At 39.7% G+C, this 24,040-nt stretch overlaps 2 protein-coding genes across 7 annotated transcripts in view; both read right to left on the bottom strand.

Annotated features, from left to right (window-relative positions):
- LOC307018670 (S-arrestin-like) overlaps positions 1-24,040 on the bottom strand; it is a 63,378-nt gene that overhangs the window by 13,361 nt on the left and 25,977 nt on the right. Inside the window, exon 2 of one of the 5 annotated variants that reach the window (XM_079649023.1) lies at positions 37-154. The exons of 1 other annotated variant lie outside the window; for it this stretch is intronic. The gene's annotated coding sequence lies outside the window, so the exon portion shown is untranslated. Of the gene's footprint in view, positions 1-36; positions 1,141-24,040 lie in introns of those variants that run through there. 3 more of the 5 variants (XM_079649022.1, XM_079649021.1, XM_079649020.1) reach the window with 3 other exon arrangements.
- LOC307018640 (uncharacterized protein) lies at positions 6,784-23,453 on the bottom strand. 2 transcript variants are annotated; one of them, XM_079648972.1, is made up of 3 exons: positions 21,986-23,453; positions 20,815-20,922; positions 6,784-11,244 (listed from the first exon to the last, which is right to left on the bottom strand). In XM_079648972.1, the coding sequence occupies exons 2-3, from the start codon at positions 20,912-20,914 to the stop codon at positions 7,532-7,534; spliced, it is 3,813 nt and encodes a 1,270-aa protein (XP_079505098.1). In that variant the 5' UTR covers positions 20,915-20,922; positions 21,986-23,453; the 3' UTR covers positions 6,784-7,531. The 2 variants fall into 2 exon arrangements, with proteins under 2 accessions (XP_079505098.1, XP_079505097.1); XM_079648971.1 differs by having other exon boundaries at positions 20,815-23,453.

Raw genomic sequence — 24,040 nt, 5'->3', positions numbered from 1 at the left:
TAAAATATGTAAAAAGTGTTTTTCAGAGAGACTCACCTGAGTTGTAGCAGAGGAAGCTGAGTGTTGCTGGATCAGTGAGGGTCTATTTGTAAGCACCGACTGCCATCACCCACCTTCAGCCAATCAGGAGGCCTGGGTGTGAGTTTAGTCCCGCCTCCTCAAATCACAGACACACATGAAAGCCTGTTTTCTTCTCAGTCAGCAAAGACCCAGATTAGAGAGGCAGAGATGGGAAACACTCAACTAAATTAAAACCATTTATTAAACATAAAACTATTCTGCAAAAGGTGAAACACAGAAAGAGAATTTAACTAAATATCTACAGATAAAGGTACATCAGGCCATGTCCTGGCTATATATACCATGCCTTTACCTACAGGAGTCATTAACCCCCTTTAACCAAAGGCTTATTTTCAATTTTTAAAGCATAATAAAAACTTTTAAAAGATCTGAAAAATAGCTAGCACCCAGAGATGTAACATAACAAACGAACACGCAGCAAAATAAATAATTCAATATAAATATAGTAAAAACAAATATGTACATTTTTGTTCTCTTTGTTTTTCGCTGTGGGTATTTTTTTGCATATTCTTATATATTTTTAGATTTCATGGTTGCTTTTTTGTGTGTTTTCTAACATCATAGCACCATGTTGGAAAAACACGTTTTTACTTTAACCTGTTATTCTCTAAAAAAAACTCATCAATCAACGCTGTTTAAAAAAGACATATAAATGGAGGCGGAATGGATTATTGCTCTGACGTTAAAATCGCATATTCACCTATTTGCCAAAGATTATATATTTTCAACTAAAGCGAAGCCGCAGGAGAACTCGTTCTGGATTTATTTCGTATACTGTTATATTTGTCTATGTGTACAGACTGGAAGATGAAGACTTGCAGCTGAAGGTTGACGTGAGGAGATCTATAGATAGATTAATCCTCCTTTCTGTCGGTCAGCAGGTAAACACACACACAGATTAATCATCATTATTACACAGGAGATTACAACACACACACACACACACACACACACACACACACACACACACACACACACACACACACACACACACACACACACACACACACACACACACGCACACACACACGCACCCACACCCACACACACACACACACACACACAGTAACAGACAGTAACACACACACACCCACACCCACACGCACACGCACACACACACACCCCCACCCCCACACGTACACACACACACGCACGCACGCACGCACGCACGCACGCACGCACGCACGCACGCACGCACGCACGCACACACACACACACACACACACACACACACACACACACACACACACACACACACACACACACACAGTAACAGACAGTAACACACACACACACACACGCACACACGCACACACACACACACACACACACACACACACACACACACACACACACACACACACACACACACACACACACACACAGTAACAGACAGTAACACACACACACACACACACACACACACACACACACACACAGTAACAGACAGTAACACACACACACACACACACACGCACACACGCACACACGCACACACACACACACACACACACACACACACACACACACACACACACAGTAACAGACAGTAACACACACACACACACACACACACACACACACACACACACACACACACACACACACACACACACACACACACACACACACACACACACACACACACACACACACACACACACACACACACAGGAACAACATGTCTGGTCTCCTGAGTATGGTGGCACTTTGAGCTTCTTTTTTAAGTTCAACATCTGTATATAGATATTTAATCAAATAAATGAACCACTTACTAACCTACATGTTGTTGTTACCAGCAGGTCATTTTAAGTAATGGTCAACATGTTATGAGGATAAATGCATTTTGTACAATTTTGTTAGAAACTTTAAAAAAGATAAACACATTTGCAGAGATGTGGCCTCGAGTCACTGTGTTACATGACTTCCAGGAAAATAAAAGATTTAAGACTCAATTATTTGTCTGTGTTCCTTATTCTTTCAATTTAAATATTTAGAATAAATATTGTTATTTATTCTGCCAAGTTATTTATGTTTTTGTATTTTTACATCAGTATGAATGAAGCGTGTGAATTTAGTCCAGGTGTAACTAAAGTGTTATTTAAGTGTTGATTATATTTCTGACAGTGGTGTAAAGTAACTAAGTAGATTTACTCAAGTACTGTACTTAAGTTCAATTTGAGATACGTGTACTTAAATTGAGTATTTACATTTGACTTTACTGTGTACTTCTACTCCACTACAGTTCAGAGGTACATCGTCTACTTCTACTCCACTACATGTATTTAATCCCTTTAGTTACTTCATAGATGTGGATGAATGATGTGAAATATAATCAAGTGTTAAATCAGACTTTAGTTCCACCTAGGGGGGTGTACTACGAAGCAGGATGTTCTTCAGGGAAAACTCGGGCTTTCCGGTCCTACGAAGCTGGTTCTCTTTTTAGCAGGCTAGATCTCCATGGTAACTGATGCTGAGCGGCTAACCTGCCCCGGAGCAGGTTAGGTTGCAGGCTAAGAGCTCAACTCAGTGAAAGCACTGCCTGCTGACCAATCAGAGCTCAGTGTGCGGAGTTTAAAGCGATCAAGTCATATTACAGGAGAAAGGAAATACAGAAAAGCTGCCGTTGCAGGAAAGACGGCCGGCAAAAATCAGCGACTGTGTGAACGTGAACATGAATAGAATATCACCTCCCATCTTCAGAGCAATCTGACTATTATAACATTAGCGTTAAGAAAGCTTACTTAAATATCTGCCACAACATAAGTAACCGGATCAGAGTAACATTAAGTACAGTCCGCGGTATATCACATCATAATGTATCATCTATCTCCTTATCTGAGTCAGCTGAGCCGTATCTGGCCGTGCAACACTCACAGTGTCACATACTGTGTGCAGAAGTATTATTTTAAGCAACACATTAAGTTGAGGAAACACTCGAGTCAAATGTAATGAAAGTCAGATGGTGTCTTAGACGGGGCAGTGATATCATAAACCTGTTCATGTACGCATTCAAACACTTGTTCTGTTACCAGCTGTATTCACCTTGCAGGTGCAGCTATGTGGCTTTGATCCTGGATCAAGTGTTTAAGTCATGGATGTTTAAAGTTTAACTTCTTCATATGTGTAATATTATAGTACTTTTCATTCAGGAAGTATGACGCTGCGCTGTCAGTACGCTTCTCCATGTTTGTGATTGGTCGAATGCTCCAGATACCAGCCCTTTCATGTGAACGCGCTCCTAACTAGATAGGACACGGCTGGCTTGAGCGATCCACTTGATAACCCGCGTCGTAGGACCGTTTAGCGAGAGCGCGTATGTTTTGGATTAGACCAACCGGCTAACTCAAACATATCCAGGTTAGGTTGAACCAGCTTCGTAGTACAGGCCTCTGGAGTAAATCCACAAGCTACCCTGCAGTATACAAAGTCATTCAAACTAGCTGCACCTTTACCAGCTCTGAGAACACTTTCATGATCAATCATTATAAAACATATCATATCTATTATTCTGAAATGGACCAATCTGCACAACGACTACTTTTACTGTCTTTCACTATATTTTGATGAGAATACTTTTCTACTTTCACTTGAGGAACATTTTGAATGCAGGACTTTTACTGTAACAGAGTATTACTACACTCTGGTACTTCTACTTTTACTCAAGAACAAGATCTGAGTACTTCTACTTTTACTCAAGAACAAGATCTGAGTACTTCTACTTTTACTCAAGAACAAGATCTGAGTACTTCTACTTTTACTCAAGAACAAGATCTGAGTACTTCTACTTTTACTCAAGAACAAGATCTGAGTACTTCTACTTTTACTCAAGAACAAGGTCTGAGTACTTCTACTTTTACTCAAGTACAAGATCTGAGTACTTCTACTTTTACTGAAGTACAAGATCTGAGTACTTCTACTTTTACTCAAGTACAAGATCTGAGTACTTCTACTTTTACTCAAGTCCAAGATCTGAGTACTTCTACTTTTACTCAAGTACAAGATCTGAGTACTTCTACTTTTCACTCAAGTCCAAGAGCTGAGTACTTCTACTTTTACTCATGTCCAAGATCTGAGTATATCTACTTAGTTACTTTACACAGCTGTAGTTTTCCTATTTTCTTTTATGTTCATTATTTGTATTTAAGCTAAGGTCAGCCACCAAAAGACCATCTGAACAACCCCTCCTGTTTACACAAGTTTTTAATATGCAACATATGACATAACCTGTTCCCATTTGGCTTTGAGATAGAGCGTAAGCGTTGAGTGACATTTAAACAAATAATTGTATTGATATTGTTTTATTAAAATGGTTTCAATGAACAGAAAATATTAATTACTTCCAATACAAAGATGGATGATTTCAGTGGTTCCCAACCTTTTTCGTCCTGTACCCTTTGAGCCGGTTCTATAAGAACCATCTGTGATGAAATCCACTTCTCCATTACTTTTCTAAATCAACATGTGTCCCCTCTTCTCCATGTCTCTTCTACATCAACATGTGTCCCCTCTTCTCAATGTCTCCTCTACATCAACATGTGTCCCCTCTTCTACATCACCATGTGTCCCCTCTTCTCCATGTCTCCTCTACATCAACATGTGTCCCCTCTTCTACATCACCATGTGTCCCCTCTTCTCCATGTCTCCTCTACATCACCATGTGTCCCCTCTTCTCCATGTCTCCTCTACATCAACATGTGTCCTCTCTTCTCCATGTCTCTTCTACATCAACATGTGTCCCCTCTTCTTCATGTCTCTTCTACATCAACATGTGTCCCCTCTTCTTCATGTCTCTTCTACATCAACATGTGTCCCCTCTGTGGAGAGACTCTGAAAGTTTCAGGAACAAAGATTCTCTCTCTTTTTGATCCATTTCTATAAAAACCGCCAAATGTTTCTCAGAGGGGCGTGGGGAGGGGCTCCTTATTTTCATCTAAAGCAGGGGTTGGCAACCCGCGGCCCTCGGGCCGCATGCGGCCCTTTAAGCCCTCTGCTCTGGCTCCCTTGAGCTTAGACAAAAATAAGAAGGAAATAAAATAAAAGTATTTGTAGGACTATTTGTATTTTGTTGCACGGTTGAAAATGTTTCGTATCTTGTATTTTGAGGTGATACTGTGACACATAAATTAAAAAAAAAACGGTTTTAATTAGGTCAACTAAAATATGCGTCACATCCTGCTACGGTCCCGCGCCAGCGCCTTTTCTTGGAGGCGAATAACCTGACCCCCGGCTCAATGAGCGAGCTATGGATAAATCAAAGAAAAGTATCGGAGGAACACAGGATTTAATTCTGTGTGGACAGAGTTATATGCTTTCACAGCAAACGATGATGGTTTACCGGTATGTTTGATATGTGGAGAGAAGTTGTCAAAGGTGCTGTAGTCTTTACGTGTCGAGGAACAACAAGGGAGAGAAAGACAGCTGACGATCTTCAGTCATAATTCAATGAGGTATGTCATTTATTTCAGAAACACTTTTTGTTATATTCCATGGAATGCTCTTAACGTCCCGATAGCAATGCAATGAATATATTAAATGCTTTGACAATAAACACATACACAAATTAATCTCTGGAAGCCGTAGCGCTGTAAAAAGCACGACCAATCATCTGAGCCGGCCCGGCTAAAATAACTGGATGGCCTACCTGCCTGTCAGCCTTCCATCTGTGCACAAACTTATCTCGTGCCCTCATTGGTCATGTGCGCGTTCGTGTGTGTTGGAGGAGGGGCTCTGTGAGGAAGTCTGAAGGAAGGGGCAGATTTTTTCCGGTTGTGTATTTTCAAATTCTAGCGCACTCGAGCTGGTTCCTCCATTCCTTTAACTATTTTTAGGGTGCAGCTATATTTTTTATTTATTTCAAAGTGGGCCCATTTTAATTATATTTTTTTTCCTTCAAATGTGCAGAGGACTCCCCAAGTGCTGTGTTTAATTTATTTTAAAGTAGGCCTATGTATTATTTTTAATTCTCCTTATAGGAGTTCTTTGTTTCTTATTAGAGGTTAACAGTTTTATATAATGTAATAAAAAGCCTAATAAATGCAAAAAAACTGTAGTTTTTGTCTGATATAATAATAAATACAACTTTATTAGCTATCAAGCTATGAAATATGTTTTGCGCCTCCAGACAATTTTTCTTTTAGGAAAAAGGAGCAAAATGGCTGTTTTGGTCAAAAAGGTTGCAGACCCCTGATCTAAAGTAACAGACAGAGAATCAGCAGTTTGGAAACAGAGCTGAAACAGAGGGGGTTATGGGTAATGCTGCAATGATCGGTTTGGTGTTTCAGCCAATCAGAGACAGGCTCTGGATATATCTGAGAACTAAAATATATTGATGAAAAACAGTATAATAGGGGACCTTTAATACAAATGCAATACATAATTTTAACTTTACATTTGCACTTATTGTGATTGAAAATAATGATATTAAGACTCACTTGCAGTTTCAACATCTTTTATTTGACACTTGAGCCTGCTTGTCTTTCATAAGCTTTGATAGTTCTGGGTGCGGGACACCAGGATTATGAACATTGATTTAAGAATGTTTTTTTGAGTGGAAATACATTTCAATAATTCTACACAACCCCTGCAATCCCCTTAAGTACCACTTGGGGACCCTGTACCCTCAGTTGGGAACCACTTAGGTTTGTGAGGAGCTAAATAATACAAAATATAGCTGATGAAACTGAAAGAGAACAAGACATATCCAACAACATCTTTTATTATTACACCTCAATCACATTACATTTCATAATCAAGCACTGCTGACTGTTGTTAGACTCTTGGTCAAATTTCTATTCAATGATTTACTGGCTTTTTGTATTATATGTTCAACAATAAGCAAAAAAAGAAGACAAATACAGTAAATGCATCACATTAAGATCAACAAGTTTAATCTCCACAAACTGCAAACATGAAGCTGCAACGTCTGTGCTGTCCTTTGATCAGGAAGAACATCACAGGAACAAGCTTTAACCTACTGAAGACAAATAAAACCTTCAATTTAATAATGTGAATCAAGAAAGCATTTGTGTTACCGCAAACATCTTCAAGACAAGTTACATAACTGTGGAAGTCCAAAACCTTGTCTTGAAACATAAATGTTTGGCATATAATCAAAATGTATTACACATTGAAATATCTTAATAATTGATTAATAAAAATAAGAGAACAAAAGTGAGTGGTGACCGTTATAGGCACCAATACTCCGGCTGACAGAGGTCAACCAATGACTGTGTGTGTCCGATAAGAAGCAGTTTTCTATAATGCAGGTCGGTGGGGTTCTTTACCTGATAAATGACGCCACCAGCTGGACAAAATCTCTAAAATCTAACAAAGCTTGTTAATGACAAAAAGTGTGTGCTAATGCGTCATGCTAACTTTAGTAATGGTCATAACATGGCTCAGGTCTACAAATGATTTTAGATCCTGAAAACACTTTTTTTTAAAGAGCCTAATATCCAAAGAGATTTCCAACCTTCTTTAAGAAACCTTTATTTTTTTGCGTCTCCTGTTTCTCTCGAGATAATTCCTCTTCCGTTTTGGTGAGTTTTTGCCGTTTGGCCACTTTGGAGATGATTGTGGCTTTTTCCCTCATCTCCTCCAAAGACCGAACACGTGCCTGGTAACCCACTTTGGCCTCAGCCTTTTCTCCTTCAATCAGCATGTCAATGTAATCTGGAGTGGTCAGAGGGTTAGGGCTCAGGGCGATCTCTTGCAGACGAGTTAAAGAGTGAGATGACTGATCCATGAGGGACACTATCATCTCTTGGAGGTGATCGATCTCCTCCTCTTGACTCTCAATCAACTCCTGAACACTCATTTTTCCTTTTGCAGCTTTATTGTACTTGACTTTAAGCTCTTCCAGTGTCTGGCTCTCTTTGACTTGTACATAGTCCCAGCTGTATGTCTGGTTGAAATGCACACTCCAAATGCATTTTCCAGGGCAGACAGTGCACCTCCCAGAACTATCCATCGACGCACAGCGACGTTTTTGACTATCGTCCGCTATCATACACGGGTAGTGGCAGGTGATGGAACAGTTTTGGCAGTTGGTAATGTACTCTCCTTTCTTTGTGAGCTGTTTTTTGATTGGCTTAATAACATCCACTTCAATCACAAAGTTTTCATTTGAAGTCATGGCTGTTTCATGCTCTTTAATCTTTTCTTTGGTTGTCTTGATTTGTTCAAGTTTTGCTAATCCTGCTTTTACTTGCGGTTGCAAACCTTCAACGGCCGCTTCAAGATGCCTCCGTTCTTTTAGAACCTCTTGGGTCATGAGCAAGCTTTTGGTTGTCAGTTTAGTCAAAGCATTGAAGAACTTCTCCATACTTTTGATGCCCATCTTCCAAAACATTTCGTCAAAGTCATCATCATCCTCATCAGAATTCTCATCACAGGCCCGATCATTGCTGCTTCTGTTGTCTGCAAAGAACGCTGAGTTGTTGAATTTGAAGTGAACTGGAAGCCCTAGGTCATTTTTTGGACATGGAACACTAGAGTTGTTTATTGCCTCAAGAACAGGTGGCTGCTTGCCATCTGCAAAGGTGACCAGCATCTGAATATTCTCTGCCACGTCTTTGCCAAAGATGGAGAGCACAGAGTCAAACACATATCGTTGTGTGGCAGTTAGTCGAGCAAGAGAGGCCTGGGTGACAAAACACACAGCATCAATCTCACTGACTCCATTCGCAGAAGTGAAAAGCCTCCTGATTTGTTCTGTGATCTCCTTGTCTCTTTTTATTCCTCTTGTATCTCCAAAGCCTGGAGTATCAACGATGGTCAGAGAGAAAGGGATTTGAAAGCCCTCTTGGTGGTTGATTCTGTACACAGTGACTTCAGAGGTCTGGCTCTCAGCTTGAGATCTCGACTGATCCTCATCAACTAACTTGAATCTGAAATGGTCCTTCCACTCTACACCAACGATGTAGTTGATGAGTCCATTGATCAGAGTGGACTTTCCAGATCCAGTTGCTCCAAGAAGCATTATTGTGCGATTTTGCCTCATGCTTTCTTTGCCAAAGTTGTACCTCCGGCATCCATCAACTTCCATGTCTTCTTCTGTCAGAGGCAGTTTGTAAACTGAGGGAGATTCAGAGTTGATCCTTTTGCTTTTACTTTTGAGGAATTCTGCAAGACGTGCAAATTCACGTTTAGTTGTGCGGACATTAACAGCGATGCTTTCTTTGCTTCTTCCAGCTGCACCACAATCACACCTGACCCTGACAGCGTATTCTGTCTCTGGCTGAAGTCCTGAAATGATCGCCTTCTCAGCTCCCGCCATCATTTGCTCCCAGTGGAGATCTTCCTCTTTCACCTGTTGGTCTGGTTTGGCGTACTCCACGATGTAGCTCAAAACGTGGACATCTTGTCCGAGCTCAGCAGGTTTCTCCCAGCTGACTGATATCTCACCTGAGGTAGATTCAACGTGGAGTTTTCCAGGAGGGCTGCAGGGTAAGGTTTGAATGGATCCACTGACTTCATTGGCTGGCCCGGCACCTACTGGTGTCTCTGCCCTGCATCTGAACATGTACTCTGTGTTAGGACTCAGGCCGCTCACTGTGACTTCTTCAGCTCTGGATGGTGTCTTTTTTTTCCAGCCGTCCTCTCCACTGACACAGTACTCAACAGAGTAGGAGGTGATGTCCTCTGCTCCAAATCTGGGTGGAGAAATGTTCAGCGTCACACTGCTGTGGTTTATATCACTTCCTGTTACTGTTGCAGGCTTTGAAGGCGGCTCAAAGTTCTCATTGACAGAAAGGCCGTCTGTGTAAAGGTAGATGCTGGCTCCTTGCTGTGTCTCCTTTGTTAAACCCACTGTCAGAAATGTGATGTTCTTCTTCTCCTTGTTGGCCTCTGCAAAATCACTGAAGAGCTTTGCTTTGTTTCTCAATGTTTCTGCTACTTTGTTTGTGAGGTACCATTGTTCCTTTCCTAGATCTGGAGTGTGTGGATCTTGAGAGTCGTCTGGTTTGGGTGTTTGTTTCAGGTAGTTTGATAAAGCTGAGAGGTACGGTTCATCACTTCCCAGCGAGGTGAAGACAAAACACACAGCATGCTCGTTATTGAGAATTTCTTCATGAAAATCATTTTCGTGTGGAACGATCTTGGTGTTTTTCATCTTGTTGGTGTACGACTTTAAAAGGGAGATTTCTCTCTCCTTACAGTCCATCCACTCGTTCAGGTCCTTGCTGTTGAAAGGAGAAGAACATGTCTTCCTCAGTTCCTCTGCGAGCACAGCTTCTTCTTCTCCTCCTCCTCGGATTGATGGAAGTTTCTTTGCCAGGGTTCGTTGGAATTCCAGTTTGAACTGAGAGCACTTCTGTTTAAAGGTTTTGAGTTTTTTTCCAATCTGTGGGAACTGCTGTGCAGTTTGGGTTCTCAGTGCATCATTGCACCTCATCTCCAGGTCACTGAGGTCCTCCAGGACACTCTGACATTCTTCAACTAATCCTATACTTATCTGACGGACAAGTTTAGCGGCTTTAGAATCTAAACATGTCAGAGGCAACAGCCAGACCTTCACTGGTACTGCGTTTTCCCCGTTGGCTCCCAGCAGCTTTGGCAGACTTTGGTACACCTCTACTGCATCCTGAAAGGACACAGGATTTTTTTCAAGTGAAAAGTCTCCATGGAATTTGCAGGAGAATGTTTCAACATTTGCTTTGTCCTTGTCTTCCATTTTCAGCGAGCCTTCACCCTCTATTGAGAGGCAGGGAATGTTCTTGATCATCACCTTCAAGTTGCCCTGAATGTCTCGATGGTTCTCGTTGACAGACACCTCACGGTCAAAGACAAAGAAGGCTTGAGCCCCATAAAGGATACCTGTGACTACATGTGTTGCTATTCCTTTATCAAAGACATATGGATGCTTAACATTGCCTCTTCCAAGATGATTCATGGAAAGTTCGTGGAACTTTGTGGTAGTTTTGTACTTTAGTGTTACTCTGGCCTGATTTTTGGAAGTCTTGCTATCGTTCAGGTATTTGGCTGATCCTTCAACCTGTACCAGTCCACTCAAGAAACTTGCTTTCAGCGAGGCTTCAACATTTAGTGCTGAAGATTTATCCTCAATCGATTCAGATGCCACCATCTCAAAGTCACTGCTAGGTTTTGGTCTTTCTCTTGTATCTTTTTCCAGGTCATCACAGTCCCACAGTGTCAGGCCTGTCCCAAAAAAAAAAATCAAGCTATTCATCTGCATTTGATTGCATGATAGTAAGGCTAAGCTGTTTGACACAAAATTAGAGAAACACTAAGACAACAGATTCATTTCTCACAAGCTTAGTTCTTAAAAATGATAAAGTAATAACTGAAGGTGAAATTAGTATCAATGAGGAAAAAGATAATGATAGCCTCGGTTCTGTGTTTACCCACACTCTAATGAAGATTTGAGTCTATTGATGTCACTAATGTTGAATGTGATTAAAATGAACCATTACATAAATTAATCTGGAACTTTCTGGCAATGTTAGCTGGCTATAGGATCTGTGACCAACTGGCCTAAAGAACACTCATAAACACAATGTTTTCCATGAAATGATACGCCAAAAATTAAGACTAAATATCCATTCCAATGGTTCACCAATTTGTTAGTTAAAATGTCTAAAATAACAACAGGACATTCAAGCTGCTTAGTTAATCTGCTTGTAACAAACAGTTATAGTGTTTTATGAGGAAATTTGTTAACCATATACTGCTACTTCTCTACCCTACAAGCACAAAAGATTCCACCATGGTTAGGGTAATCTTGTTTTTCCTTTTAACCAGCCATTTTTATAAACTGTTGGCGGTGTCTATGTTTTGCATACCAGCAACTACAAGATGTCAGTCCGACTGCTCCTATTACTACTCAAAAAAAAAAAATCCTAAAATCTGAATATTGGCAAAACTAGAATGTAGCCTAAAACTAAAATCAGAAAAATCACAATCACAGGTTTCCTTATTGCACAGCAGCAAGGCTAACAGAGAGAGAGAGAGAGTAAAGCTACATCTGGGCCAGAAGTTCAGACAATTAAAGAAAAAAAGAAATGTAAAGTTCAAGTTTTGATCCCAAACATTAAATAATACAATGATTTATTCAAACAAAGAATTTTAAATGTTAGGTTGAATTTTAGTTTCAGGTTATTTTGATTCACTTTTACTTATATTATGTTATTTGAGTCATTTTTTCAGCTTTTTCAACTCCACACTTTCTAAACACAATACTCCTGTGATTGACCAACACATTCTCACTCCCAACTCGGCCTATGTTGACGTTATGTCAGGGTCCCTGTCGTCACTTTCCAACGCAGTGGGGGGCCCTTTAGCGTCGAGTTTCAACTATCAGGGAGTCTCATTGACTTGCATAGAGCTCCCTGAACGTTGGTAATAGACGATTTGGGATCGCGGCGAAATGCTCTCCGCAGATCCATTCTCACAGCGTTTATCAACCTTTTTCTTACTCAATATCAAACCACACTTATTGTTTTTACTTTTTTATTTTAATTGAATAATGTAGGACTTTTGTTGCCGTCAGTTATGGGGAGAGTAGTATTGAGTAGTATTTCAAAATACTGAAATCTGTATTGTTTCATAGTTTTTCCTTCTAATTTTGTATTCTTTTCTAAACCACACACTGTTATTTACTCAACAATAACACATAATTATCCTTGTGTTTATTTATTATTTGTTTGATTGTATAATGTTGGACTTTTGGAGTCCGTCAGGACCGAGGGTCGGAGCAGCTCATAGTAGTTGCTTTAGATAATTTTACACCCGGAAGTAAGTATTCTCTCCGCTTTGCTTGATAAACCCCGTGATTAGCCCTCAAGCTCTGTGATTGGATGTTGGAGTGGCAGTGCGCCGAGGGTTACGCCGAGCGTCAAACAGCACTTGAAATGGGATGGAACCACGGCAGACTGTCCAAAACGCTGGGTTACGTATTGTAACCCTTGTTATATTAACACAGGCGGAGCCCTCTACTGGACTCTATGGGTACTACCAGAGGTGTGGACTCGAATCACATGACTTGGACTCGAAGTCAGACTTGAGTCACCATTTTGATGCCGCTAGAAGAGCAGACTCCCGTCGGGGAGAGCAGAATCTTCAGCCGCTCCTACGCTGAGAATCCTTGCAGGCAGGGGCGGGTCTTTATTTAGCTGGGCCACCATGCGGGCAATCATATGCGAAGACACACTAGGATCATACCATTATGTGAAAGAAGGGTGGGGGGCACAGCAGGTGTAGTGGTACAGGCCAGCTGCACAGAGCGAAGGGGAGACAGATTTAAATGCAAGCGTGTCGGGAAAAAGTCAAGAAATTAGCGAAAACCGAAAAAAGAAGCAGCGTCTGGCTGCATTTCAATTATATTGGAGAAAGCAAAGCTGAGTGCAGGATTTGTAAAATGAAAATAACCTTCAGAGCAGGTTTTTTTTTGGTAACCACTCAGGATTTATTGTCAGAGGTTGGAGAAGTTCAGATCTTGTACTTGAGTAAAAGTATCAGAGTGTAGGAATACTCGGTTACAGTGAAAAGTCCCGCATTCAAAATGTTACAAGTAAAAGTTCAAAAGTATTAACATCAAAATATACTTAAAGTACCACCTGCAGAGGGATCTAGATTCAGGTGTTCTTTTCCCCATAGAGACGCCTCGCTGCACATTATCCCTTGCATAAAGAAAGATTGTGGGTCCCTTATAACATGTTTTACACAGTGGAAATAAACATTCTGGTCACCTTAACATCACGGATCTTGTACATTAAACTCCTTCTGAATCAAACCGTCATGGTAGCCTAACCTTACTGATCCCTCTTAAATTTTAAAAAAACACGTTACTTTACCAGCAGAGAGAAAATAGATTATTTAATTATTAATGTGACTAATAAAGAGCAGTCTGATTATTAAGTATTATTCTGTTGATTGATGTCATTACATTTGGTGAAAAGCACATAATGACTCATTTATGACTCGTTTTGTCAAAGTTTAGGACTTGGACTTGACTTGAACTTGAGCGCAAAGCCTTGACTCAGACTTGCAAAACAATGACTTGGTCCCACATCTGGATACTACCCTCTATGCAAGCATTCACCTACTGAGATTTCTATAGACGTAGCTGGCCTTGGGGCGGGCCTACCTGAATGTGCATGCATCTCACCATATAAAAGGAGGCCTTGCTTCCTGACTATCATCCTACACCTCTCTTCAGCGAGCGATATAGGAGAGACAGTGCCCTGAGTAGAGGGGCACTGGGGGGCACCGGGGGAACCGGGCCTGGGGCAAGGCCCGTGGACCAAGCTACTTATTCGGCCTTGCGGCCCAATAATCGCTCTGACCTGGTGAGGCGGGGGCATCTCTAGCAATGAGTGAGTAGCCCACACACCCGCCGCCATGATCATCATCCAGGGAGAGTACAGCCCTGGGCGGTGGACTTCCATGGACGCCGGACTCGGAAGGAATGGCGAACGTGAATGGCTCCGCCTCGGCCATACCCTGGTCCCCCAAACACTCGAAGCAAAGGTGGTTGGGATCGGCGCCCGCTATTTCAGCCCGGGCACGAAGGACAGGCCCGGGTCTCTAGCAGTGGCGACTCCCTGGAGGTATGAAAACTATTTCTTCTTCTTTCAAACGTCTTATCTCTGCTTCAGATGTTGCCCGCTCGCTGAAGAGAAAGGGATGATAGTCAGGAGGCGAAGCCTCCTTTTATATGGTGAGATGCGCGCGCATTCAGGTAGGCCCGCCCCAAGGCCGGCTACGTCGATAGAAATCTCAGTAGGTGAATGCTTGCATAGAGGGTAGTACCCATAGATTCCAGTAGAGGGCGTAGCCTGTGAGAGATATAACTGGACAGTGCATGACATTAAGGATTTTGGGAGATGGCCCTGAGCCCAATAGAGATTGCCCTGAAAAGTGCGTGCGGACGAAATGACGCACAAAGGGTTTGGGGGGTCTCCCCCTAGAACATTTAGATGTTAGCAGGTCTTAGATGCTGTCTGGTGCATTCTCTAGACTGAATTATAAGATGAACCAGCACAATATTATATTGTACAATTTCAATTTGATTCTTCATTTCACTTGTTTGTTTGTTCTTGTTTGTGTTTGCTCGCTTGCATGCCCTGCATAGCCATAAGAAATACTTAAGTTGTTGGTCAAGACACTTTCCATCTGATGAAGGCAAATGCCTTCCCAGATGTAAAAAAGTAGAAAACATAACATTCAGTTATAACTGCCAAAACAAACACTATTGACACTATTATGGCCCCTGTTAAACATGTTTGTAATGTTATCTACTGTAAGTTGGTCGAACGAATGCCTCCAGTCGAGAGGAGCCGAGCGCATCCGCGAAGCACACAACATGGCGACGTCAGAGTTCCCGTCAGCCGGCAAATCTAAATCTCTTCGGTCAAAATGTCTGGTCAAAATAATTTCCCTTTAGCGCAATACCGCTTCAGTTGCGCCACTTATGTGACAGACAAGAAGAATATGTGACAGACAAGAATAGTCAATTCTAATGTCTAACACGTAATGTGGAGAAAGAGATGTCCTGTATGGGTTGATTGTGCGTTGATCTGTTGGTAATGCCTCGGGGTTCCGGTGGGCATGTAAACAAATGCATAATTCTGCGCTATACTTTGTGGCCTCACCCAGTTGCATAGCGACACTTATTGTTTAGGTGTCTTTTAATAAGCAGGTTGTCCTATCATTAGCTAGAACTAGCTGGATCTGATCGATATGGACATAAACGAGAGTGAAGTCTAATCTGACGGGAGAGAGAGATCAGCTGCTGCTGACGAGTCGACACGCAGCGCTGCATGATCACATGCAGCGGTGAGCGGACAAAACACACACTTCAGGTTAGAATATCACACGTAGCTATTTTAATGACCTCTCAAACTACCGTAACTAGTTATAGATATGTTTAGTTTTACTGTCGGGTCACTCATTACTGAATCCGCGAGCTGCATGACACTGGCATAATAGATTGCCCGATCGGGCCACCAGCAGGTGAGGCTTCATTGCCCGAGCTAAATACTAGATGGCCCCGGGCCATCGGGCAGTCCTTAATGTCGAGCCCTGCTGGATTTGAATGGGTCCACCACCCCCCTCCCCCACCCCGTCCCCAGAACTACACATGCTGGCTATTGTGTGTTTGGCAACATGTTCTATGGCACGTCTCTACTGGGAATTGTAGTTTTAAAAGACGTTTTCGTATTTCCCATAATAAGAAGTTGCCAGTATTAAACTTTGTACATCCCTGGAGGTTTAGGGGATAGGAAACACTCAAATGTAAAACATATAATTAATAAATGGGTGAAAATGGCTTGTGCTCATAATGGGCAGCATTAATATATACCCACATGCCAGCTAAGGTCAGAAGAGCTTTATAGCTGGTCTTTTGTCTGTGAACCCTCCTGTTGTTCATTGATAAGCCTGAAACATGCACTTGTCAAGGATCAGAGGCAAATCTGGCAGTAGCCATTGATAAGATATACTTTATTGATCCCAAGTTGGAAACACTTGCGTTACATCAGCATGTGTAACAGTTGTAAATATGCAGTGGTGTTTATTTGTAAATCATTTAGTATAATCACACAAATTCTGTGTTTTATATTTAATAATTCTGTGTTTTATATTTATTGAATGTGCAATACCTGACAAGGCCGGAGATGAAAAACTTGGGTCGCAGGTTCCTCAACAGTGCATCAAAAGATATCTATCAATATGTGTGCATACCTCCACCATTAAACTGTCATTCTGCACATTTTTTATTCTATCTATATACATCTTATAAGAGTATAATACATATGTATAATATCAGTTCAAATAAGCGCTTCAACATAGCATTGCAGGAAAGTTGATTGTCAAGTCCCAAAACAAATTAAGCAATATATTAGACGTTAAGCACTTTGTCAGGCTTAATATTTATCTGTAGATAGATACCCCCAAAGCTTTTTTCTTATTTGAAAGACCTTAACCTAAAGTATTCTTTAATGTTTAAATAAAGCCTAATTAGTTTGTCTGTTTTGCACATCCTCCTATTAATATCTTTATACATCCTGCACTAAACTGTTTTATTGTAGAGATCACTTACAGTATCTTCTTGATTTTTTATATTCTATATTTCTATCATTGACCTTCTACTTTCCCCCTATGAAAGCATGTACTCTTAATATTTTTATGTATTCATCAAATATAACGTATCAACAAAAAAAGTCAATAACGTGCTTTAACCACCAGGCGGTTAAAGCACTCAGGTTTACAGACACAATGAAATATACTGCTGTTTCCAGTTTAGTTTATGATGGATGTATTTTGTTATCCACACATATATTGTTTTTATATTTGTAACACCAAACCGACAGAAAAGATGGTCTTAACATGACCCAGTGGTCTAGTTCAGTGTTTTTCAAAGTGGGGGCGGCCGCCAGGGGGCGCCAGGGGGGTCACGCAAAGTTTGAGGGAAAGGAGAATTATTTAATTTTTTTAAGTTACATATTTTTGGGGGGGGGATTTTATTAATAACTGCATATCTATCAATCTATGTGTCCTTTGATGCCAATCTTTTAATATGTTTTACTTATTCATATATATATATATTTTTTTTTAAATCACACGACCGCCCTTCAAGCCAATCAGAATTGAGCTGCCGCTACTGAGAGTGAAACTAAGTATCTGCTCAAATATTGATGTTTATATATATGAATATAAATATGTTTATTGTTAATATTACTGTTGAATATTATATATAATACTATTAAGGCATAAGTAGCTTTCAAAAATGCTAAAAATATATGTTAATTGTTCATATTACTGTTCAAATTATATAATATTGTAAAGACAGAAATCACTTTAAAAATGCTTTAAAATATGTTTACTGTTGATATTACTGTTTAATATTGTGTTAAGAATGTTTATAACAGAAGACACAATGAATGTAATGAATGACAAACAAAAGATAAATACAAAAAAAATTTAGAAGAATAACTGATTATTAATACAAATATATAAGAAAATGTATTAAGCTGTATGATTAATTTGTCATATTTTCCATCATAATGTACTCATCATTTAAAAAAAAAATTGCACAACAGGGGGGTCCCCGCCAGACGATAATGCTATATGGGGGTCGTTGGCATGGCAAAGTTTGGGAACCCCTGGTCTAGTTAATACAAATAATATTATCAAACATAATATTAAAATTAACTCTTATTTTGAAAATACAGCTTCCTGTGTTCGAATGAGCTGCTCCGACCCTCGGTCCTGACGGACTCCAACTTGTGTTTATTAATCAAACAAATAAATAAACACAAGGATAATGATGTGTTGTTGTTGAGTAAATAACAGTGTGTGGTTTAGACAAGAATACAAAATTAGAAGAAAAAAACGATGAAAAAATACAGATTTCAGTTTTCTGAGCCCCTACTCTCCCCATAACTGACGGCAACAAAAGTCCTACATTATTCAATTCAAATAAAAAAGTAAAAACAATAAGTGTGGCTTGATATTGAGTAAGAAAAATGTTGATAAACGCTGTGAGAATGGATCTGCGGAGAGCATTTCCCCGCGATCCCAACTCGTTTATTACCAACGTTCAAGGAGCTCTATGCAAGTCCTTGATAGTTGAAACTCAACACTAAAGGGCCCCCCCTTGCATTGGAAAGTGACGACAGGGACCCTGACATAACGTCAACATAGGCCGAGTTGGGAGTGAGAATGTGTTGGATTAGCAGTAAAACAAAAGCGAGCTGTTTTTGATCGCACTTGGCAACAATCGCGGTATAAGAGCAATGAACTGTGCTAGATTGTGAAGTTCATTAATGCACTTTAAGCATGGATGATCCCCACTTCCATATAGCAGCCCCATTGTGAGCTTGCAATAGCATGCGCTCCACCAGGACAACCTGCCAGCACCATGGCTGGCACTAGCGCACAGAGAAGAAATGTTAGCTATATTACATAGCTCCCACTCGCTAAATAGAACCATGTTACTGGCATCAGTTTTTTTACTGCCAATCACGGGTGTAGGAGGAACCATTTTATGGGTGGTGTTGGCATGTTAGTTTACCTTATTTATATTTATAGTGCAATATTATTTTTGAACACTTGGTGGCAGGGTAGGCTGCACCGGGTTCATAAAGGGGGTCACAGGTGACTGGAAGAGCGGACACAGAAGGAAGAGCATACCGATCTCACCAGCCCATGAACTGCCCAGCAGATGCTCAAGATACAACAACCATCCAGTCAGTAATTAAACCTTGGTTATATAAACTCTAAATAAACATAATTCTAAACTGCGCTCAAGACCGGAAAGCATCTGTTATGTGTCTGCGTCTGGATCACTCATTCTCCTGTGAAGTAATGGCAAAACGAATAATAGGACATTGGAACAACAAAGTTGCCATTACAACGGGAGTATTGTGTATAGAAAGTGTTGAGTAATATTTCTACAAGTATATACAATTCCTGAAGGCAAGATGACTGCTGAATCTGAAAAAAAGAATGACTCAAATATCAGAATGAAAATGATATATGAAAACAATACTTGTTTATATATATAAATATAAATAAATGTAAATAAAAATGCTCGACTGAATTAAAATGATAATCAACCTGAAAATAACTTTTCAAATACTTATTTTTTGTTTGAATACATCATTGTATTTTTCAAAGTTCAGGATCACAAATTGAACTTTCAAATACATTACATTTAGAATGACCAACACTTTTGGCCCCTATTTAGCTCCACAGAGTAACAGCTCTCTATATAGCAATCCTTACATAGCAACCAATTTATGATCTCTTCAATACAATTCTTATTTCTCAGAATTCAGCTGCTTCCCTCAACCATCTGCAATCACATCAGATATATATTTAGACTCCTTTCCCCCCCATATGACTTCCCCAAGGAAAATGCAAGGATTTCTTATTTCTAAACCATCACATTGTCTCTAACCCAACCCAACCAGGGGTCTTATATCCTTAATTAGCCCATTGACTAAATATGATCAATATGTCTTTTATGTACCACAGTCTTATAAAGTAACTGTAATTACATTTATTTTTTAAATATTTTATTTAATCATCAGTAAATCCGTTTCTGTACTTTCTTGTTATTTCTTAGTCCTGCATTCAACATCATTGACCATCACGTCTTATAACTGAGAATCGAACATTTCATTGCTATTAAAGGAACAACAATAATTAGTGTTTTTTATCTGAGCAACCTCAGTTGGCACATGTAAATGATCAATCCTCAATTATGTTATTCTGATTAATTTATATGCTACTTTTAAGCAATTTCTATAGGAAACAATACATTTTCAGTTATGCAGATGATACTTATTATATGTATAGAGTTAACTAAACTTCAAGCCTTTTTCTAAAGATATAGTTACTCTGTATGGTATGCCCTGGCCTCCAACACCATGGTCCACAGTCAGGGAGTTTTTTAAGAATATGTCCTGAACATATCCGGTCTCAAAAAGATAAATTCAAAATGACCATGCATTTGTACATGCTAGCCTGGACTAATGCTATTATTTATTATCAGGCCATCCCATTAGTTATCTTAAGACTCGGCAGTTGAACCAGAATGCAAAATCTGGGAAAACAGATCATATTTCTTCAATATTTTCTACACTGGCTCCCTGTACAATACAGAATAGAATTCCAAATCCTTCAGCTCACCCGAAATTCATGTAAGGATCATGCGTTTTATGCAGTTTTTGCTGTTCAGTAACTTTGCATGTGGATCCTTACCAGGGACCAGTGAATCCTGCCGGCAGTCGTACAGCATCCCGAGGCTGAATGGCCGGCCGAGTGCCGCCACTTCTATTGTTCTGCTTGCTTGAGGGTCCATCTCTTATTCTTGAATAGAAAACAGAATGTATGTATAGTTAAACTGTGAGTCATTAATGTTCTTGTATAGTTTGCAGGAAAGAAAAGCTCCTCTGAAGGTCAAAGTAAAATAGAATATTTTCTTTTTGTGTAAATGTACCAATTTAAGGGGGTCTAATAAACATCTGATAATCCAATGTCAAACTAAAAAAGTCATAGTGTGATATATACTGTATATAGTCTGTAGCAACAAGCCCCTCCCTAGCAGAAGTTTCATTCATGTATTGTGTTGAAGTGTTAATGTATGCATTCCGAGCTTCAATTTTTTTTAAATAAACCATTAATATTATAATAAATAGCAGTAACAATCCTGTTAAATTGTTATATTTCCTTAGCAGAACCAGCTGTTGACATATTATCACCTTACAAGAGGTAGTGATACATCTGGTAAAAATGTCTGTTTGCGTTTCTTATAACACACAGTAGTCAGGTAATGAATTGTTTATACAAAAATATTGATGAGTAAAGCTTTAAGTAAATAATCCATGTCTTCATCCTTTTCATATATTTTCTGGAATATCAAATAACTGAGCAACTATCAACCCGAAATATCTCTAGAAATGAGTTAGTTAAGGGAACATGGATGTCTGAATTAGCAGGAGCATAATCTATACGTCCACACAACATGAAGGTGCATTCAAATAAGCATTGATGATATTCAATAATTACATTTGAGTTTTCAGAGGAATATGTGAGTCTTATTGTACTAGTTCTTTTTTATTTGAATCATTTCAGATTTAAAAAATGGTTCTGCATTTGTTCATTTTTTATATCTGAATTGCTCTTATTTGGTTTTTGTATGCACCAAAGTAATCCCTTTGATTGTACAATGATGCAGTGTTTCTTATTATATATTATTACTTTATATGTTTTCAATGACAGATGACACCCCGGAGGTATTTATAAATAATAATCAAAAGCACGCTTCTCATTTAAACCACATCTACAGTTGTACAGCTGCAGGACTCCTGATTACACAGTTTAGATACACAGCAAAACTGCATGCAACAGAAAGAACATGAGGTGTACTTACCGTAGAGATGTGTGTGATCCTCTGAGGCAGTGCTGCCGTTTCACAGGATTTATTTTCTCTGAGATAGAAACGCCCCAAGATCTTTATTCATTAGAGGAAGCGGAACTGAGGAGAACCAGGCGGATTTACAAGAAATGGCCTGACCTGCAGCAATGTGCAACACGTCTACAACTCTGCGATAAAGCACTTTGGATTAAATAAATAACACAGTATTTCTTTGGTATATGTTGGTTCCAATGAAAGTGTCTCAAATGTTTCTCTGGATCAGGGTTCGGCAACCTTTTTGATATGAAGTGCCATTTGAAAAAACAATTGGTGATCAGTGTGCCGACAATCGTGAACTGTCAACGAGGGGGTTGGGGGGCTCGTGAACTGTCAACGCAACTTACATGATGCGGTTCAAACACATTTAAATAATTGGTTTAAACGGCATAATAATAATGACGACCGTCTGTTCTGTGATTCTCCAGAACACACAGATGGCCAGTATTATTTTCGATGAGAGATGAGCAATTCGCCACTGGGCTTTCAACTGAAGACACAACCACGCAAAAACTGCGGCATTTGTACAGCTACTTATACATTTAATGATTTATAAAAAAGTCTCGTCACTTTCGGGTTAACATTTGGGGTTTCTGAGAAATGCTCTGACTTATTATAAAGTCGTTAATGGGCGGAGGCTGATGAAACAGTTGTAAAGGTCATGCAGTTTGAAATAAAAAGAAGATCAGTGCACAATATTTGATTAGTTCTGAACCTTTTTTTTTTTACAAACCTCAGTCAAGAGTGCAAACAATACAAGATACTTAGTGACAGTCATGATAAAGTTTACTTATTTAGGCAATATATTTGCATTTACTCCTGATCTATTCCTAATCACATGATTAAGTGCAAGGCAATCTGTTTCCAATAAAAAGCAGAACTGCATCAGATTTAGTTTCACAATCATTTACTGGTGTATCTGGCATTTCTTGGAAATGGTTGTGTGTATTTTTTTTTTATTTTTTTTTCATTTAATCATTTATTTGAACCGGGACAGTGCACATTAATTAACATTTTAAACAAAATAATGTTTTTAAATGTAAATGAGCTGGATTTTAGCTTTGAGCTAATTTCCATCCGTAGTCCCGTCACATACAACATTTATGAACATAACATGTATATAAATGACAAACAGAAATACATGATATGCAGAAAGAGCATGAGCAGCATACAAGCATTTACCAGCAGCTAGGACATAGTGCAAGAGGAGATACCCCTGTGTTCAAGTGCATTTAGCGGTGATCGCACGTCTGTTTGTTTCTCAACCATTCTTTGAGTTGACCTTTGAAACTATTGAGAGTGGGACAATCCCGTATCTCAGTTCGGAGGCTATTCCAGAATGAGCTGCCTTTAACGGAGAGGACATTTTGTCCAAAGGTGGTCCGTCTGCAGGGGACTTCACAGTCTCCTCTGGTTTCTGACCTAGTGCTGCGTCCAGTGTGTTTTCTGTGGATGAATTCCCGGGGGGGGGGGGGGGGGCAGTCCATGTCAACATTTATAAATAAAAAACATACTTTTAAAATACTTTGTCAAAACTCAAGAAATAGTGTTTTTCCAGGATGGTACAGTGGTATGAATAAGGCTTTCTGTCAAACACCTTGATAGCTCTCTTGAACAGCTGTTCTATGGGTTTCAGGTTTGTGGCACAAGCAAACGGTCAGTTTGTAAAACAGTATTCAATGTGGGATAGAATCATACAGTGGAGGTATGACTTTGCAGCATTGACAGTTAAGAAAGGTCTCATTTGTTTAAAATGTTGCATGTTGAATGTAATGGTATTACATACTTTCTTGATATGTTTCTTAAAAGTCAAGTTCGAGTCCAGTATGACTCCAAGATACTTGAAGTGGGGGACTAGTTCTAATTCTGCTCCGTTTAAAAACACGTTGGATCCTTCGATTTTGACTGGTCGTTTACTGAACATCATGCATACTGTTTTTTTTGCATTTAACTGTAAGCAAATGTTGTTCAGACAGTGTTGAACCTTGTCCAAAGCATTTGACAGGAAGAGAT

The sequence above is a fragment of the Notothenia rossii genome (assembly GCF_949606895.1).
Source record: "Notothenia rossii genome assembly, chromosome: 9".
In the NCBI taxonomy this organism is placed as follows: domain Eukaryota; kingdom Metazoa; phylum Chordata; class Actinopteri; order Perciformes; family Nototheniidae; genus Notothenia; species Notothenia rossii.
This window is presented reverse-complemented; position numbering and strand designations above follow the sequence as displayed.

What these genes read in the sequence shown, in the direction of transcription:
- LOC307018640 (XM_079648971.1), bottom strand. Translation starts at nt 20,914, where the DNA reads ATGGACCCTCAAGCAAGCAGAACAATAGAAGTGGCGGCACTCGGCCGG. An exon ending in GCAGGATTCACTGGTCCCTG is followed by an intron (nt 11,245 to 20,814) that starts GTAAGGATCCAC and finishes TTTTTGGGACAG; the next exon opens with GCCTGACACTGTGGGACTGT.